At 44.0% G+C, this 18,146-nt stretch overlaps 1 protein-coding gene across 4 annotated transcripts; it reads right to left on the bottom strand.

Moving 5' to 3' along the window:
* Positions 1-832: 832 nt before the first annotated feature.
* Positions 833-18,119, bottom strand: ZNF821 (zinc finger protein 821). 4 transcript variants are annotated; one of them, XM_060083991.1, is made up of 8 exons: positions 18,104-18,119; positions 17,371-17,433; positions 14,684-14,798; positions 7,296-7,421; positions 4,653-4,798; positions 3,856-3,960; positions 2,523-2,689; positions 833-1,755 (listed from the first exon to the last, which is right to left on the bottom strand). In XM_060083991.1, the coding sequence occupies exons 3-8, from the start codon at positions 14,721-14,723 to the stop codon at positions 1,101-1,103; spliced, it is 1,239 nt and encodes a 412-aa protein (XP_059939974.1). In that variant the 5' UTR covers positions 14,724-14,798; positions 17,371-17,433; positions 18,104-18,119; the 3' UTR covers positions 833-1,100. The 4 variants fall into 4 exon arrangements, with proteins under 4 accessions (XP_059939974.1, XP_059939976.1, XP_059939975.1 ...); XM_060083993.1 differs by lacking the exon at positions 7,296-7,421; XM_060083992.1 differs by lacking the exons at positions 17,371-17,433; positions 18,104-18,119 and adding an exon at positions 16,024-16,045.
* Positions 18,120-18,146: the final 27 nt, after the last annotated feature.

The raw sequence follows: 18,146 nt of genomic DNA, 5'->3' as shown, positions 1-18,146 counted from the left end.
GGCTACAGCTTAACTAGGGCACTTCCGTCTGGACTTCAAGATCTGTAATTATCTAAACTGTATACAACCTTTGGTGCAGGCTAAGGAAAGTTCTGTGCTTGCTGTGTACCATCACAGAAGCTTTTTAGAAATGACCTCAGCTCTTGTCTCCTCCATGGTTTGGCAGCCATACAAACTGCCAGAGTAGTCATTTTGCTCTGGCCTTGACCGCTACTGACTTGAGCTCTCATGGCACCTTAATTCTGGATTTTCCTCAGTGGGTTTTATTATCCTACCTTGGCTCTGAGGAATAAATAAAAAGATGGGTTTTTACCTCTTCTCTCAAACATGAGTTCCTTGGCACTGTGAACCTTAATATTGCAGCTATTTCTATGAACGTATTCCTGAATGCAACTGAGTGCTGTCTAGGGTAGAATTTTTAAAAGTTTGGCAGACTGAATTCTGCTGGGAAAAGTAGCTGGTACCTGGTCTAAATACTTCATCCTCTTTAGCAAATGCCAGTTATGAGGAAAGGCGTCTACTTCCGAGTTTGGAAAAGGTAAGCTGGGTTGAAATAGCTCTTGGGACCACAGGTGATCTTCATTAGTGTTGTGGGCCTGCACCCTCACAAAGTCAGCATCGGTTCTTCCTTAATGTCATTAACTTGTGAAGGGCCAGATAAGGGATCTCTGCTGGGAGAGCCTTTGTTGAGGAGCACCCTCCCTCGGAAAAAGACAATGGCTAGACGTCCCCGCCTGAAAACTTCCATCCACGTCTCTCCTAGATTTGCTAGAATGAAATCGAGAGAAAAGCAGGAAAGGGCCAGTAAAGATAAAATTAATTTATTAGCCCTCACAACTCCGTGGGGTGGGCGTGGGCCACACTAGGGCCCCAGAGTCCTATGCGCATGCCCTGCAGCAGTGGGCTGGGGAGTCGAGGTGTCTGGAGTGCCTGCTCCCTCATCCAGAGCTGCCTTGAGCTGGGTCCCTCCTGACCCCATCATCCTGCTCCCATATGCAAGGGGTACACAGGTCCACCTGCAACAAACTCGGGCCTGCCTCCAGCAGCAAGGACAGGACCCTGGGGACGGCTGAGTGGGAAGGCAGGCAGGAGGGTGTGGCTCAGTGCAGAGAGCTGCTGTTCTGCTCTTCAAAGGCCATCTTGCCCAGGAGCTGGCTGTCCAACTCCACCCCACTCACAGGTAGCTGGAAGAAGTTCATTTCGGCTGCTAAGGCTGCCATGGCAGAAGGGTCCTGGCCAAACTGAGCTCGCAACATCATGTCCATTTTCTCCAGCCTCCTCTTGAGCCGCTTGGCCTCCCGCTCCCGGATGAGCCGGGCCTGCCGCTTCTCCGGGGTTTCATTGGCCCGCTTCAGCCTCATGGCCTCCCGATCTCGCTGCAGCCGGCGTGCCCGCTGCTCATCTGTCTCCTGCATGCGCTGCAGGCGCTTGGCTTCTCGGTCCCTCATGCGCCTTACCTCCCGCTCCTCGGGGGTCTCATTGTCCCGCCGGCTCTTCTTGGCTGTGCGCTCTCGTTCCAGCCGCTGCAGCCGGACTTCCAAAGGCTCGTTCTGTCGACGCAGGGCCCACTTGCGTACACTGGGGGTCTGGGCTTCTAGCAGTTTCCGGTAGGCAGCACAGTTGTTGCACACAAGCAGAATTCCAGCAGGGTACACTGGAGGACTAAAGGCAATGTCCTTCCCCTCAGCACTGGAGGGGCCCTCACTGTGGGCTGGCGGTAGGGATTCCATATTAAGGACTTCAGGAAGTTTCTCACTGGAAAGCAAAAATTTTAGATGGTTAATGCCACGGTCTAAGTCAGGTATCCAGCCCTGACTTACTCTGTCCTACCAGGCCAGTTGCTCCAAGTTCACCACTAGGGGTCAGTATGAGTGCTTGGGAGACCTCCTCTACCTTTCCACCCTTGCCCTTCTTTGGGCTAGGTTGTCTACCAAGTCTTAAAGCCCACCTGGAGTTTGGGGCTGAGCCAACCGCCATAGCAAGCCACCAGAAATCAGATGAGCCCTTACAATGTGCAGTTCCATTCAAGCCGGACTGATGGTGTTTGTAGGAACTGTGCAGGGCAGTCCTCCTTGAGGCGGAGGCTGCCTTCAGGGGAGGTCCAGTCCACTGGCTCCACCTCCCCCCAGCCGACCCTGTGTTGTACACTAGCAGACGGGACTAAGACACAAGTTACACAGTTCCAGTCTTCCTGGGACACAGTGGAGACTCTGTCCTCACATTAGGGTCCTCTCAGCACCCTGTAACTTCTTTCTCCATGCTTTATCATGAATGGTCTTGGTCTTTCCCACATCTCTTTCTAGTTGAAGATATTCTGATCGAGGAAAGAAATGAGAATTCATTTCCCTTTGAGGATGTCTAGTGGAATGGACATATTTACTAGCCTCATTACTCGTATTTCCAAAGAGTCAAGAGTCAGTTCCCTTTGCCTTGCCCGTCTCTAACCTTCACTTTGACTTGGGAAAGCAGAACCCACACCCAGTAATTTGTTCCCAGCACAGAGGGTCAGTTGCCCGGCTAACCTGTTAAACGTGGCATGGCTAGTAAAACGGGCTCCACACACAGCACAGTTAGACCGCTGGTCCTCCGAGTGGATTAAGAGGTGGCGACCCAATGACCCGGGGGAGCTAAGGGCCCGGCCACAGACAGGACACATGTAGCTCTTGGCGCTCACCACTGCTGCAGTGTGCTGTAAAAGAGAGCCTTAATCTGTCAACTCACACCAGCTCCAGGACAATCTGTACCCACTTAGGAACTACTTTCTGGGAAATGTCCCCTTTCCTTAGTCTTAGAACAAGGACTTGCAACTATTCTCCCTATCTAGCACCTGGAAAAGTAAGAGTCTCTTGTGTTAAAAGGGCCTTCAGAAGGGCAAGGCCATCCAGACCATCACTCAGATTTCATTAGTTTGAGTTCTGACTACGTACTGGGACATGGCTGGCTTGGGGGACAATGGGACTCCAGAGCCTGAGAGGAATTCTTGCTCAGGATAATTTCTCACGGCCTGCTTGTCACATGCTGTGTAGGTACAACTGCATTTTTTTTTTTTTTTTTTTTTTTTTGCGGTATGCGGGCCTCTCACTGTTGTGGCCTCTCCCATTGCGGAGCACAGGCTCTGGACGCGCAGGCTCAGCGGCCATGGCTCACAGGCCCAGCCGCTCCGCGGCATGTGGGATCTTCCCGGACCGGGGCACGAACCCGTATCCCCTGCATCGGCAGGCGGACTCTCAACCACTGTGCCACCAGGGAAGCCCACAAGTGCATTTCAAAGGAGAACTGAAGGTCAAGTCTAGAAGCTGGATGGAAAGACTGATATCCAAAAGGTATTTAAATGCACTGCCTTTTCTTCAGTCTTTTAAAATCAGTCTTCTGAAGAAATGCTTCTCCTCATGAACCAATTATCTTTATGGTAAAACTCAGGCTGCCATGTGTACTAATGCCTGTTCAATACAGAGCATAAGGCACATGTTCTGCGACTGGATCAGGGGAAAAAAAGGAAACAAAAGTTTGTCTAGTTCTGATCCCCTGGTTTACACTATCTTTCTCCAATACTTCAGAAACACCTATGTTAACTCATTTTTTCTTCTTTAAAACAAAGCCCAGTTTCTATTTCACTATTTAAAATATGCCTTAAGTAATTTAGAAAAAAAATGATACTTAATTTTCACAGTGTGTCTGCCTGGGAACCCAGAACATATTCACTCAACATATCCCACTTATTCTCTACAATTTTCTGAGGATTGGAGTGGAGTCTTGGTGGAAGCAACAACCCAAGGTTCTTTCCGGGGTTGGAGGCAAAGGCTACACAAGTTGTTGGCACCCGTGTTCTGGAGCATGCGGCTCCGCAGGCCATACCTGGTACACATGCGCAATCAGCTGCCCCCGACTCCCACAGTCCAGCTGGCAGAGGGGACACTGGCAGAGTCCAAGTAAGGGGTCAGAATTCAAATTCTCCGTGACCTGCAATTTAACAAGTAGGTGATTCATGAACACAGTTTACCAGTCTCTTCCCTGCCCCTACTTCTTTTAAAAGGGTATCCTGTTAAAAGGAACACAACCTCTTATCATATGTTATTACTAGGTTCCCAGTGTGGGTCGAAGGAAAAAGTGATAGGGGAAAGGGAATTAAATTTGCTCCCATCTTCATTTTCTCCAAGGCTTCCTGCCATGAAGACATAGTATTACTCCAGAGAGAGCTTATCTATTTCTTTTTCCCCTAAGGTAAACTCTGTAGAGAGAAGATCAGCTTTCCCTACTGCCATGCCTCTTGCAGGAATCCTTAGGAAACAGTTTAGTGAAAAGATGGCACCTCACTTAACACTTTGACTGAAATTTGCAAGCATATTCAAGAGTACACCTGAGGAAGTCAACTAATAGTTTTGCAAAGACTGATGTTCTGCTGGGAAGAAGTGGGGAGCTTTAGGAAGAAGAGCTGTGTGGGAGTGAAGTGATATGTGGGTGGAAAAGGAAAGCTGGGTGTGAAGAGAACTGAGTGTCTGAGGTTTGGGTAACTCATGGTGGGAAAGAAGAGAGGCTTCATATGAAGCCCAGGAGACCCTCAGAGGCAAGAGTGTTACATGTGGAAGACAGGCATCTTGGGCAGAGTAGAAGGGTAAGGAGGTTCCCGGACTCAGTAGCCATTTGTCACTTGCCTCATGCTCTACCACACTGTTCCCACCAACAGGCTGTTCTGCATTTTCTAACTCTTTTTCCACTTTGACCACCCCTCCGTCTTCCTCTGATGTATGGGAAGAGACTTCATCTTGTGTGGTCTCCTCTTCATCACCCTCACTGTCACCTGGAACACACAAACTGGTCACTTGTTCTGATTTTTGCGTGAATACATCTTACGCTGCTTTCCACCCTAAAGTTTGCAGCTAAAATGGAAAACATTCTCAGATCTTCCATAATATAGTTTGTATCAGTGCTTATTTGGGTACAAATCACGTTAAGTGGAAGCCAGCTATAATTGTTTATATTGCCATATACACACTAAAGAGAAAATCGGAGGCAAAACTGTATTGGAAAATGGTTATTAGGTCCTGTATATTATCATAAAAATGATAACTTCTTACACAGGGTTCCCAAGTATCTCACACGTTCAAATCACACCTCCCATGCACCTCACACCATGCTCATTCCAACACACCACTTCTGACTTACCAATGCTCATCACTGATTTTATTACTTACTTTTCTCCATAACCTCCCCGCACAATTTCTCCATGGTGTCGCGTACACTATTCTATTCTGAGACCCACTAATCTGTTCTCTCCCAACAAACCCCAAGGCATGATTACAGAAACACCAACAAGTTTTTCTTTCCTCTTCTCAATAAAGGAGGCAGTAGGAAATTAGGTGAAAATGTCACTTTATAGGGAAAAAGCTGCTCAGTACAGTGGAAACGTTAAGCAACCAACCTCGGGCATTCTGTAGTGGTATTTGACTCACGGTGTCCTTACCCTGCTAGTAACTCAGCATTCTACGTTAAATAAGTCCATTGTTTCTGGTGGTTCTATGGATTATCTGATGGATTATTGAATGCATCAAGTGGAGGGAACAGGATATTCTTTACTTTAGGATGAAATATAATTTCTTGTGGCTAAAGTAAGAATTGATGTGTTTTAGTTCAGGGTGCAAGATGTGGCCGTGCAGAGGTCTGCCTGTGGCTAGGGGATCTGCAAGGTTTGTGTGAGCTGATTTTTTTCCTCTATTACTTATAAAATTGGAAAAGAAATGATTTTTAAAAAACACAATAACATAGGGAGTTCTTTCTGAAAGGAAAAAAAAGTGCTAGTACTTTGAAGATCACAAGAGGACGCCAAACCTAGGGAAGCTGTCAGACTCCAGTCCCATCCTAACACCACCTAGATCCTAGACTCCTGGGCCTGACTGTCAGCAAGAGAAATACAGGATAGAGTTTCACCAGGCTCTCAGCATCAGCAGTGAGACTCAGCTTTCCTAGCTAACAGCGTACTTCTTATCTTCTCTGTACTATCCCTTACATAATTTCTAAATCTACCAAGAACTGGGCAAAACTGGTTACATTCCCTTTCTTCAAAAGAAAATCTAACCAAATCATCTGCTAGTAGATACATGTGTCTCTGTTAGATACTTCACTTGGTTGGTGGACTGGATTTGGGCCCTGGAAAGATCTACAGTATGCCTTATTCCTTGGTCCAAAGCTTTAGTGTGAATCCATCTCAGTAATAAGGGTTGGCACAGATTAAATCATACTATATTTTCTCATGAGCTCATTTGGAATACTTGTAGTCTAAGACAACACTGTATCAAACACTTTTTGTAATTCATCAAAAATCCAAATATATCTCTCTACTAGAAAGATTAAAAAAAGAGTAAGTATGCCATGCAGAGGGATGATGCAACTTTTCCAGAATGGAAACCTATCAGACTTTATTGCCATTCCTACCTATTACTCAAACTGGTGGCTCCCACAGATTTTCTAGAAATATTTGGTTCACTTTTATGTACCTGACCAATTACTTGCTAAATTATTATTTTTATTGCTAGAGTATTAGCTTAAATAGAAAATGTAGTTCCTGGAAGGTACAGAACTCTCACCCTCTTCTTTCTTTTCCAACCCCGAACATGGAGAAAAATCAGAAATGTCATATGAATTGACACCAATAATAACCAATATCAGATGGATCAGATGTGGAAATCATCCTAGGAGATAACACATCTCAAAGTGTATTTGTTCAAGCAAGTCACAGAACAGACAATCCATGAGGCTCAACCAGTTACCAGCCACTGTCTTTTCAATCTCTTAACCAAAGGGATCTACTCAGGACTTGGTGTGGGAAGACCTCGACATTACCATTTTACATGCTGCATAATCTCACTGGTAAGCAAGTCCTCTTATAAAACATTAAAACTGGGTCCTCAAGCAAAACTTTCATTAATACCACTCTTACATTTTATTAATTATGAATAAACAGATCCTAGGAGACAGGGATTTTTTTCTTTTCATTTGACCTAGCCCAGGGGCTGCTTGAGCACTCATTATTCCTATGCCCCTGTCTGTCACAGTCATCACAAATCTATCTGTGTATGGCACTATGCCAAGTACTGCAGTCCTTGAGTTAAAAAAACCTGTTCTCTCTCTGGACAAGCATATGCCCATACACCTTAGAACACCTTTGGGAACACTGAGGATCCACAAATCTCCTTCTTCATGTCTTCCTCCCAACCCCCATGCATAATCCCCAGAGCACACACACTCTGATAATGCTTCTCCCATTGCCCTGAGTCATTACCAGAAGGTGCAGAACTCACTGCTACTGGAGTCCTGATCTCTTAGTTGTTGGATAGCTTGTCGCTGACTGCCAAGGTCTCCAGGAAAATCAGTTTTCATCATCGCCTGGCGGGCTTGCTCTTCTAGCCCAGCAAATACTTGATCCCCTGGTGGTCACAAGGAAAAATAGTCAGGCCACCAGCTGGGCAGTACATCCCCAGGCAAGCTGGTTGGAAAGTCAGACCATTCAAAGGTAGGAGACAGGCAGGTACCCTGTGGTGGGGTCATTCATCTCCAAGTCAGCTTGTTGCCTCCAGTGGTTTCCGGGCACAGCTACTCTTCTTGGGAAACAAGCCAGATGCTCTAGAAAGCATCATTTGCTTCTCTTAAATCCTCCTAATATTGACTCCTTTTAAAGGTGATCAATTGCTACTTTACCAATTTAACATCAAAATCTCAATTCTATTTATAACCTTCCATCAGGACTGGGGAGACAGAGGCAAGCGGCAAAGTGATGGAATGAAGATGGGGCAAAAAATCTGGGCACAATCTCTGAATCTCAGTGTATTAGCAATATGGTCCTGATTCTGTCTGCCTCTGACTATAAACAAGTGCTTCAAATAATCCATCTGAAACAGTATCTATGACCCCATCTTTCATCCATTCTCCTTACAAGACATACTCTAGAAGTTCTTCCTTTACTCTCTCACATCTATTAGAATTAGCCAAGAGCAAATCAAAAATAATGGATTAAAAGGAAAACAGATAACATGTGAACTCATTTCTGCTGAGGAACAAACTTCCTGAAACATGCCAACCAATTTGCAACAGGTAATATTTCATCTAGTCTCCTTGGTTTAGTGTGGTCTTTTTTTTTTCTTCTTTGTATGCAGTATCCAAAAGCCCCAAACCCATCCTGATTATGCATTTACTGTGAGGAACTCTGCCTGGGATCTGTGTGGTTATTGAAGAGTTAACATTTAAGTGCTCTTTTATTTCCAAGAGGCCAGGCATAAGGAGAAAAGAGAATTGGGTTTCTCGAGGTTTCCATTATCTCAGTCAGAGTGGAAACTACAGTCCCCATTCTCCAGCCACCAAGAGAGAATAATAAAAAGCCCTAGTGAAATGTCTGACAATAGACCAGGCGCTTTCTTAATGAAGAGAGAGAGGAAATTAAACAGGCTCAGATTCCGAGGCTGATACAATGATGTAGGAGGAATGAACTGGTCAGTTGACCTGTACAACTAGTCCTTGGGCAATGAAAGAACTGATGTGAAGTAGGCTTCATGTGATTCATTTAGGTATTTGTTCAGCAAATATTCATTGAACATCTACTATATGCTAAGTGCCAAATGCTAATAATAGTGATATTTGGCACTTCTTGTTCCAGGCTCTACGTTAAGTGCATTATAGTTGCTACCTCACCTTGATTCTCTGCAAAACTCTTATGTGGTAGGTATTACTATCCATATTTTACTTAGGAGAAAACTAAGGTCTATGGTGGAACTAAGTATTCAGACCCCGGTCTGTCCAACCCTTAATTACCATATTTTTCAGTTGCTTTCTAGCAGAGTTGTAAACAGAATTTTAAGAGGTTCATTAGAGCAATTTTACTGAAAACAAACGCTTGTCTCTTGTGTGACAAGAATAGCTCTGATCCTAGTGTTAGTGTTACCTTCCTACCATCAGAAACTGATATATACAACTCAAATACCAAGATAATGTTCTCAAGGCCAGGACTGACGGAAGGAACCACCATTTTTATGCTTCTGATTCCATGTGATGAGTTACCATGCCTGGGTTAGAATAATATTATGGCTGGGCGGGGGGGCAAACATAATTTTAAGTGTTAAACTTTACATCAGAAATTATTAAAAAGCCTGAAAAAAATATTATGGCTATTCTGACTGACACTATGAGTGGGAATAGAGGTGCTAAGATTCCAAGTGTACTTCTAGCCACACAGCCCTCAAGTAAACGAAAAATAACCTGCTTTAAGTCCACTTTCATAATATTCAGGATGACACACTGGATATAAATCACCGCTAGGGAGAGCAAAAAATGAGTTCTGTGTTACAGCGCCTCCTCTTCCCTCTTTGCAGGAGTACGATATTTAATTTCTCCACGTTGGTTCCTCTGTAACCACAGACCATGGCTAACTGGAATAGTTCCTGAATTCTTCTGGGTAAATGCCTGTTTTGGGACCTGGTGGCCGTGGGCGGATAAGACACTAAGGAACAAGCTATGTACCAGCATATAGTTATCAGTGGCAGACCATTCTCATCAATGCCATCCCGAAACCAGCTAGGTTTATAACATACTAAGAATCTACACTTCCCCCCCTTTCTTTTTTTTTTTAAATTAATTTATTTTATTTTTGGCTGTGTTGGGTCTTCGTTGCTGTGCGCGGGCTTTCTCTAGTTGTGGCGAGCGGGGGCTACTCTTTGTTGCGGTGCACGTGCTTCTCATTGCGGTGGCTTCTCTTGTTGCGGAGCATGGGCTCTAGGTGCACGGGCTTCCGTAGTTGTGGCTCACGGGTTCTACAGCGCAGGCTCCGTAGTTGTGGCACTTGGGCTTCAGTAGTTGTGGTGCACGGGCTTAGTTTGCTCCACGGCAGGTGGGATCGTCCCAGACCAGGGATCAAACCCGTGTCCCCTGCACTGGCAGGTGGATTCTTAACCACTGTGCCACCAGGTAAGTCCCCCCCACCTTTCTTAATGGGGAATCACCACTGTATTAGAAGGACATCTATAAGGATATGTAATTTTCAAGATCAGCTAGTAATTCAGTCTAGTCTCTATCAAACTTGAGCTAAAAATTTATTCCTATTGAAGTTGTCTAAATATTTCAACCTTCACAGAACAGAGAAGAGTCTGTTCAATACAGCTGCCCTATCTAGGACTTTTGGGAGCATTCTCACCTAGGATAGTTGGGCTATTCCTTTTTTGGCAGTTTGGAAAGAAAAGCTATGCTCCTCTATTTTATTCCATTCCTGACTTGGGAAAAAGGCTAAGGTAAACTTTACTCTTTAGGGCTATTCTTATTTAAATACCAACATAAAGCAAAATATATAAAAACCATAAAGAGGGATTCTGGCAGACCTCACAGAAAAAGATATGTGAATGATCTCCCAGTAGTCATTATTTACCTAATCCCTAAATCTGACTGTCCAGAATTATCCTTTCATAAGAAGGTAGTGATAATTGCTAAAAGTATGTCATATTAACTCAAGTATAATGTGATTCATACAGATACTAGTGATTAAGAAGTGTTATACAGTTGCCTGCTTTTACAATGTAGCATTATTATTTCCTTCTATCTTGAGACTGTTGGAGTAGGTTAAAAAAAATCCTCTGGCTTCTAGATATTAATGTAGGGCAACCATCTTCTTTAACATGGGTATTTATTTGCCTATTAATAGTTGAGAAAAAGTCATCTAAGTTCAACAGTAAAAAGCAAGGTACTACACCTCTCCTTTTTGTGGTATGAAATCAAGATACTGTTGGTCTGATTTGGCTAAGGTTTTTTAGACCAGATAAGAACAAAGCCATGCAAACAAGCCTGCAGAACAGATGAGAAGCCTGAGATGAAAGTTACTGGAAGACAAAGATTTTACAATTCTCTTTCTTGAGTCTTTGGTGCAGTTAAATAAATGCAATGTCTGGCTGACTTAAATTAAGTGAAGCAGCTGAGACATATTCTAAGAGAGCAGATGTCAAATTCAGAATAAAATGAGTTAGTACTGGGAGTGGGGCACTTAGGATTCCTTTTCTAGCTGACAGTCTCCGTAATCCGAGGTGCTATCACATACTGGGAACAGAACCATTTACCTCACAAGGATGCTGACAATGAATGAAGACAAAACAAACTGCACTTTTTAGAAGAGAAGGGGCTTTGAAGGCTTCTTTTTCCTACTTCTCTGTAAAAGCTGAAAACTTTAATTGAAGTTGAAAGTTTTTAGTCTCATATATAATCTGAAAACAAAAGTCTCTTAAGAAATGGAAGTTTTCCTTTACTTAGTGGTTTGCTTGGTACAAAAGCACCAAATGAAAGTGTGCAAATGATTGTATTTTCAACCTCTCTAGAAACAGTTTACAGAAATTTGTATTCAGAGGGGGTGAGATGAGGAAGGAGGGAGGGAAGAGGTCTACAGAGATTTCAACCCATATGCAGTTCCTCTGTGACTAACAACAATTCTGGACTTTTATTCCAAAAGCTCTGCATCAAGTCTATTAAGGAACTGGGCAAAACACAAGAGTCTGCCTGGACGTTTCTGGGTAAAGGAGAGATCATGATGGTAATTTAGATACAGAGACAATCCTGAGGAAAGCCAAGTATATGCCAGAGCAGCATGCCCATTGACTTCTAAAGTGGATCAGACAGATGCTGCCAGGGAACAGCAATGGGATTCTTAATATATTCTTTTAGGAGGGCTTCTTAATATATTCTTTTAGGAGCTGCCTGCTACACAATCCTCTTGTTCCCAGAAGGCAGATCTAATGGAGCTCAGCCATTACTCTGCTCAAATGCCATTGGCTTTGACATTTAAGCAAAGCTTCTGCAGACCTTCCTGCCTCCCAGACCTTGAATTCATTCTGTTTACTTTAAATAGATGAGCAGCATTAAATTCAATACATTTGATTGGTTCTATTTCACTGCAAGGGGTTAGGAGACGCACCTAGTCAGAAGACTGAAATTACCTATTTCTACTTGGCATTATTGTGGGCAATGAGAAGATGACCTTCCAAAAAATGTAGGACCAGCTTCAGTCCCCAAATAGTAAATAAGTAGAAGGTCCTCAGAGACCAGCAAATCTCAGTGTCTTTCTTCTTTCTTAGTCCATCATGTGATATGCCTTCACAATTCCCTGCCCAAATGCATCACTGAAAACAGCCCCTCCTTGTGGGTCCACTTTTTAGTTGCACCTGAACATTTCCATTCACAGCCCTCTTAATGGTCATCACTGCAAAGTCCCACCCGCTCCACCACACTACTACAAGCTTCACTAGCTCAACTCTAGAAACTGCATTTCTGCAGCTGTGGATATGATATTCCCTCCTTCTCTGTGGTCTGTTTGTCCATCTGTTTTCCAACTCCAGTACCAGCTCATCTTGGCTTTGACTGATTACGGTGGGAGGAGATGCAGCTATGGACTTATGCTATGTGGGCGCAGGCATTGGCCACACAAGCATTTACTGGCTTCCCTGTACTTGATCATACTATCATCCCCACCAGCTACTTTCCTCAAAGTCTCTTTGGACAGGTGGCTTTTAGAGGTAAATGCCCAACTCCAGTGATTGCCTTATTTGTAAACCCATCACTCTACTAAGAGTTCCTTTCCTGCCCTGCCTTCTTGGGGTCACATCTGTGTCTTTTCTCAATATCCACCTTCCACCAGAGAGGAGAAGACAAACCTTCTGAACCTCTGTGTTGTATTACCTATGGTAGAGATACTTCATTTTATCTCTCTTGAAAATCCTCACATTCAGGCCCACTAAATTTCACTGTTTTAGCAGCAGTTTCTAAATCCTGAACCACTCGCCTTTATATTAGGCAGCCTTCCATATCCCCTACTCCAGAATACACTCCTAGAAGTATCCAACTTGTGCTGTCTTATAAAACTTTTCTTGAAGAATTGTATATGAAAGTTTGCTACCCTAATCTCATTTAATATATAAAATGCTGAAGTCCTCTTAATTCCTCTGAACCTACTGTTTTCTCTCCTACTTTTGAAATTTCCCAATAAAATAAAATAAGGTACATACTGTCTGGCATACAGTATGTTTTTAATAAATTTTAGTCCTCTTATCTTAACTCCATGACTGATCTATCCTCTCAAATGTAGGTTTTTTTCCTTAAAAAAAACAAAAAACTTTCATATGTTATACCACTGAATTCCCTTCAAATGTTGCTGTACTTTAGTCAGTCCCCCATAAGAACATGGAGCTATTTGTCTCTTTTTTACATTTGAATGAGGATGCTTATCTCCCCAGATCACAGGAAACTGGTTAATTGTCTCAAATCTACATAGATATATTAGTATTAATTTAATAAGGCACTTTTGATGATTTTTTTTTTTTTTTTTTGCGGTGTGTGGGCCTCTCACTGTTGTGGCCTCTCCCATTGCGGAGCACAGGCTCCGGATGCGCAGGCTCAGCGGCCATGGCTCACGGGCCCAGCCGCTCCGCGGCATGTGGGATCCTCCCGGACCGGGGCACGAACCCGTGTCCCCTGCATCGGCAGGTGGACTCTCAACCACTGTGCCACCAGGGAAGCCCAATAAGGCACTTTTGAAAACCCACTATGAGCAGTGCTAGAAGTAGAGAGGGATAGCAGGAATTATATATGGGATATAGTGTCTGCCCTCCAGAAGTTTACAATCCAATTACTAAAATAAAACATATATATGAACCTGCTGAGAAATAATGCAAGGCAATAGTGCATAGCTGGCTCTTGTTACCAGTCTCTTCTTCATGTGATCCATCCCACACACTATTTTGTAGTCCCAAAACACTGTATTCTGAATGTCACTCCATTCTCCCTGCTTAAAAACCTTCAGTAGCTCCTTGCAGTCAGGATGAAGCGTGAACTTGGCCTGGCCTTCAGGCCTCTACGATGCAAAGTTAAACATCTCCAACGTCATGTTCTATGGCTTCTGGACAAATTCAACTTCTGCTTCATACAAAGTCTCCTTGTCCCCTGAACATACCACGTGCATTCCCTCTTTGTTTCTTTGCTTTCCCCTACCTGATTTTACCTCTCCTTTCCTCTTTCTTTAAAGAATCCACTTTCTACCTTCCAAGGTCCAGTTCAAGTTCATAGTCTAAGGCCTCTTCCATCAAGCATTCCCTGGCTATCTCAGTCCATGGAGCTCTCTCCCTCCTCTTTTTTTTTTTTTTTTTTGGCCTCAGGGCACATGGGATTTTAGTTCCCCACCTATGGATCAAACCCATGGCTCAAATCCGTGGCCCCTGCAGTGGAAATACAGTCTTACCCGCTGGACCGCAAGGGAAGTCCCTTTCCCTCCTCTTAATTTCTGTAGTACACACAGTCTGCAGCATCCCTATCTGGCACTTAGCATATATTATCTTGCTATATGCTCATCTATCTATATATCTGTGGCTACGTTATAGTCTTATACATTTTTATATTGTTTTACGGCCTTGGCATCTAGCACAAGGCTTTGCACAGAGTAGGAATCCTATAAATGTTTGTTAATGTGAATACTAAAGATGAATCAAGAGCACCTATTCCTAAGACAGGTTTCTAAGACCTCCTCCAGCATAGAAACACTTTAAATCCATCATGTTTAACCCTTTAACCCTTTTTTCTTCACAAATTAGTGTGAGTCGATCACCTAAATTCAGATTACTCTTCCTTTCCAACCCTCAGCGTTCTCAGGTTCCAGAATAAAAAGCCCAGTACTCACAGTGAACTTTATTTGGATTTGTCTGTTTCCGACGGGACATGTTTCCCTGATCCAAGAGCTCTGGCTTTTCCCAGTTTCACGACTGGATGTTACTACCTCCTTGCAAGGTGCTGACCTACAAAAAAAAGGATAATGTTAGCACATGTCATTTTGCTCATAAATTATACACAATTAAAAGATGAGAGACTTTTTAAAATAGTTTTTGAGCATATATAAAATTCACCAGTTATAAATCACTGAACTTCTTAAAGAAAGAAAGAAAGAAATCTCTAGCACAACTTTAAGGTCCCAAGAAGTTTCAGAGAGAATTCCAAAGGATTTAGAGAATTCCACTCTAAATCCAACTCTGGAATCCATAATACTGTTAAGTGATCATGATCAAGCTCAGAAGGTAGAAAAGGAAGCAAAAAAACTCAGGCAACCAGCGTTAGAAGCACCATGGGCTCAAAGAGATAACCCTCATGAATTGTAAAAGGAAGCAAAGGAAGCTAAAGAGGGTGGCAGCTCATATGTCACATGCCCTCTGGAAGTCAAGCCCTGAAATCTGCACCAATGAGAGCCTCCAGATGTTTTTTTCAAGAAGTTATCTCTCCTGGAGGTGACGAAGGCACCACATCCCTGTGAGACAGGAAATATCTCAAAACTCCTGGGCATCTGTAAATGAAACATGGGAAATAGAGCCTCTACCTAGGGATGCAGGCACAGTGCTAGGGACTGTGGATGACAGGGCACTAAAGCAAATCAGACTTCGTGTTGAAGATGGGCTTTTACCAGAAGAGCTAGGTGCCATACACATTGCTGGGTACTAATTCAATACCTCAATGTAGAACATCAACCTGGCCCTGCTCACATGCTCCCGAGTGGTGGTCAAAGTTAATAACTTTAGTGCCTCTTCTCAATCCAGCCTCTTGTAGCAAAGAGTGGGAAGAACAAAGAGAAAAGGTCCCCAAATGAAAAGTGCTGCAGAGACATGCACCTGCTTCCCTGAAATAGGAGAGAACAGATACTTAAGCCTAGAGCTTCCTGGTTAGTTATAAGAAAGGCTTTCCCAGCATTAAGTGTTGTTAGAGAGTCTGAAATGCATTAGTAGTGGAAGCTGTGAATTTTCTTTGAAAGACAGAGTGAATAAACAGACGTAGATTAAAAGGAGATATTCTTTTTCCTACCAAAGATGAGAACATGGATGTGGTCCCCCTCTAACTTTTCTTTCAGTCCCTGCCTTCTCAAATTATACTCACACTAATAAGCAAATATAAAATTGTAGTTTATTGCCTTAAGAGGCATTATGAGAGGCTACTTACTACCATCTACACTTTGCACTCCAGTTAGTGAAGACTCACCTCCTGTTATGCCAACTAACTCCTCTGTAGCTAGAAAGGACCTCAGACCTGTAATCAGATCCTGCCTCCCCTTACCAAAAGAAGAAAGAAACCGCAAATGGTAAAGACAGGCCTCCACAGGAAGTGGCAAAGGAAGCAGCTTTCAGGCAGTCTTCTATCATATCTGCATATCAAACACAGTTCTTTTTCAGACCTTTAATTAAAAAAAAAAAAAAAACTCCAAATGTATACAGTAAAAATCAATTTTAAGGTAGTATGTTGAGTGCTAATGCTAATGAAACGTGTTCTCTAAGTTTTGTTTGTGTAGATCATTTCTTTCTAATCAAGTAGTTATTTTACAAATTGAAGCAGTGAATGAATATTACACTTTGGATCTTTTCCTATAAGTCTGTGGAATCACAAAGTAGAAAGTTGAATGAAATGCAGGTTGCCTATCATGTTTTTTTTCTAAAATTTGCAGAGCTATAGCTCTCTATTGTATAAGGAAGAAAATGAAACCTTAATCTTTAAATTTTCTTCTTATTAAGATCAGAAATTGAAACCGTGAGATAAAGGTAATAAAGATCCTTCTGAATGAAGGCCAAATAATATGACACAGGCTCTGTTCAGATCATCTTGGTGAGGCAACAGCTGAATACTAAAGCTACAAGTCAGAAACAGAAATCAACATCTGGCATATTTAAATCACCAGTGTCCACTGCATCTCACAATCCTCCTAGTGGCCAAATGGGGAACCAACCAGATGGTACCCAATGGGACTTCACACCTGAGGGATTAAGGGGAAAACATAAGCAAATACTCTTTCTCCCTCAAAAAAAGAAAACTTGTGGGGTCGTGGACTCTTGAAAATAACTAAGTTAATTAATTATGTAATTAATTAACAATAAAAAACTAGCACTAGCAGATAACATTCTTGACTGCACAAGATCTCAGAGGTTAAACAATTGTTTTATAGCAGTAAAATCTAATAAAATCCATAGACACATGGCCGTAAAGTTCACTAACAGTTTAACTTTCAACGCTGCCTCAGTTCCCAAGCCTGAATCTGAAACCGATACAAAAATGTAAATGGATAGCCTGAACATCACCATCTGGAAGAAAAACAGGATGGGAAGAAAGGTAACCGGTGAGATTCAGGTCTACAAGGGATTCTATTTAAAAAGGGAGGCAGTTTTGTCCATCTTTAGAATGCGGTTAAGAATACTTGGGAGGGGGGCCAACGTCTCCCTTTAACACTGTCCCTGCTCTCCCACAGGTGTTAGGTTGCAGCTTCCAGGACACACCACAGACTTTAGCAAGAAAACACGGGTGAAATCCAAGCTTTAAGAAAAGAGGGTGCACTCCCACCTCCAGCTCTGGTGCAGTTCCCACGGAGCAAAGTAAACTCGCCTGAATCCCAGGTATCTGTATCTGCCAAAAAGGAGAGGACAAGAAAGCTGGTCACGTAGCCGCCTCACAGTTCACCCTGTTCCCGCTTCTGCTCGGTCTGGAGCGTGTGTATAACCAGCCGAGACGGTCCCTCTGGCTTCCTGAAGCATGAGCACAGGTAGATTCCCGGGAATTATCAGACAAGAGCCAGAGGTCTTCTGAGGCGGCTCAGACAAACCCTCACACAATACAGTCTTCTCAGAAATCTAAATTTAGAAGCCCTTCTGCGAGAAGGCGACTCGGGACTGACACCCGGGTCGGCGCCCCCACGCTCATCCTCCCCCTCCCCCAGCTCCAGCCCAGCCTGTCAGACGCCCGGGCCGTCCCGGCGCTGCCCGGCTGAGCCCGACCTGGGCCCACGCGGGGAGGGCGGCGACGCGGACGCCCCTCCCGCGCCCGAGACCTCCAGAGGGACGGAAAGTGGAACAGCCGCTGTGGGGAGCCAGCCCGGTCCGGCCTCGTCGCGGGAACCCGGGGCAGGAGGAGGGTCAGAGCCAAGGCGGCCCCCGCCCCCCAGGCCAGAGCGAGCCCCTGTTCCCCTCCCCAGACACAGACTGACAAAAGGACCGACAGCCGGCGACCAAGGGAGGGGGCGAGGAGCCCCTGCATCCTCAGCCTGGTCCCGGAGGGAAAGAGTCGGGGGTCTTTTTACCCGGCGCCTCGGCGCTCCGCGGCGCTCCGGGTCCCTGGGCCCC

Source organism: Mesoplodon densirostris, chromosome 19, assembly GCF_025265405.1.
Source record: "Mesoplodon densirostris isolate mMesDen1 chromosome 19, mMesDen1 primary haplotype, whole genome shotgun sequence".
Lineage (NCBI taxonomy): Eukaryota > Metazoa > Chordata > Mammalia > Artiodactyla > Ziphiidae > Mesoplodon > Mesoplodon densirostris.
Note: the sequence above shows the minus strand (reverse complement) of the source record. Positions and strands in the feature narration are given on the sequence as shown.

Excerpts from the sequence above, each read along its gene's own strand:
- ZNF821 (XM_060083991.1), bottom strand. The coding sequence starts at position 14,723 with ATGTCCCGTCGGAAACAGACAAATCCAAATAAAGTTCACT. Across the intron at positions 7,422-14,683 it reads AAATCCAAATAAAGTTCACT|GGGATCAAGTATTTGCTGGG; the intron begins GTGAGTACTGGG and ends TGTGACCACCAG. Across the intron at positions 2,690-3,855 it reads TGATTGCGCATGTGTACCAG|CACACTGCAGCAGTGGTGAG; the intron begins GTATGGCCTGCG and ends TCTCTTTTACAG.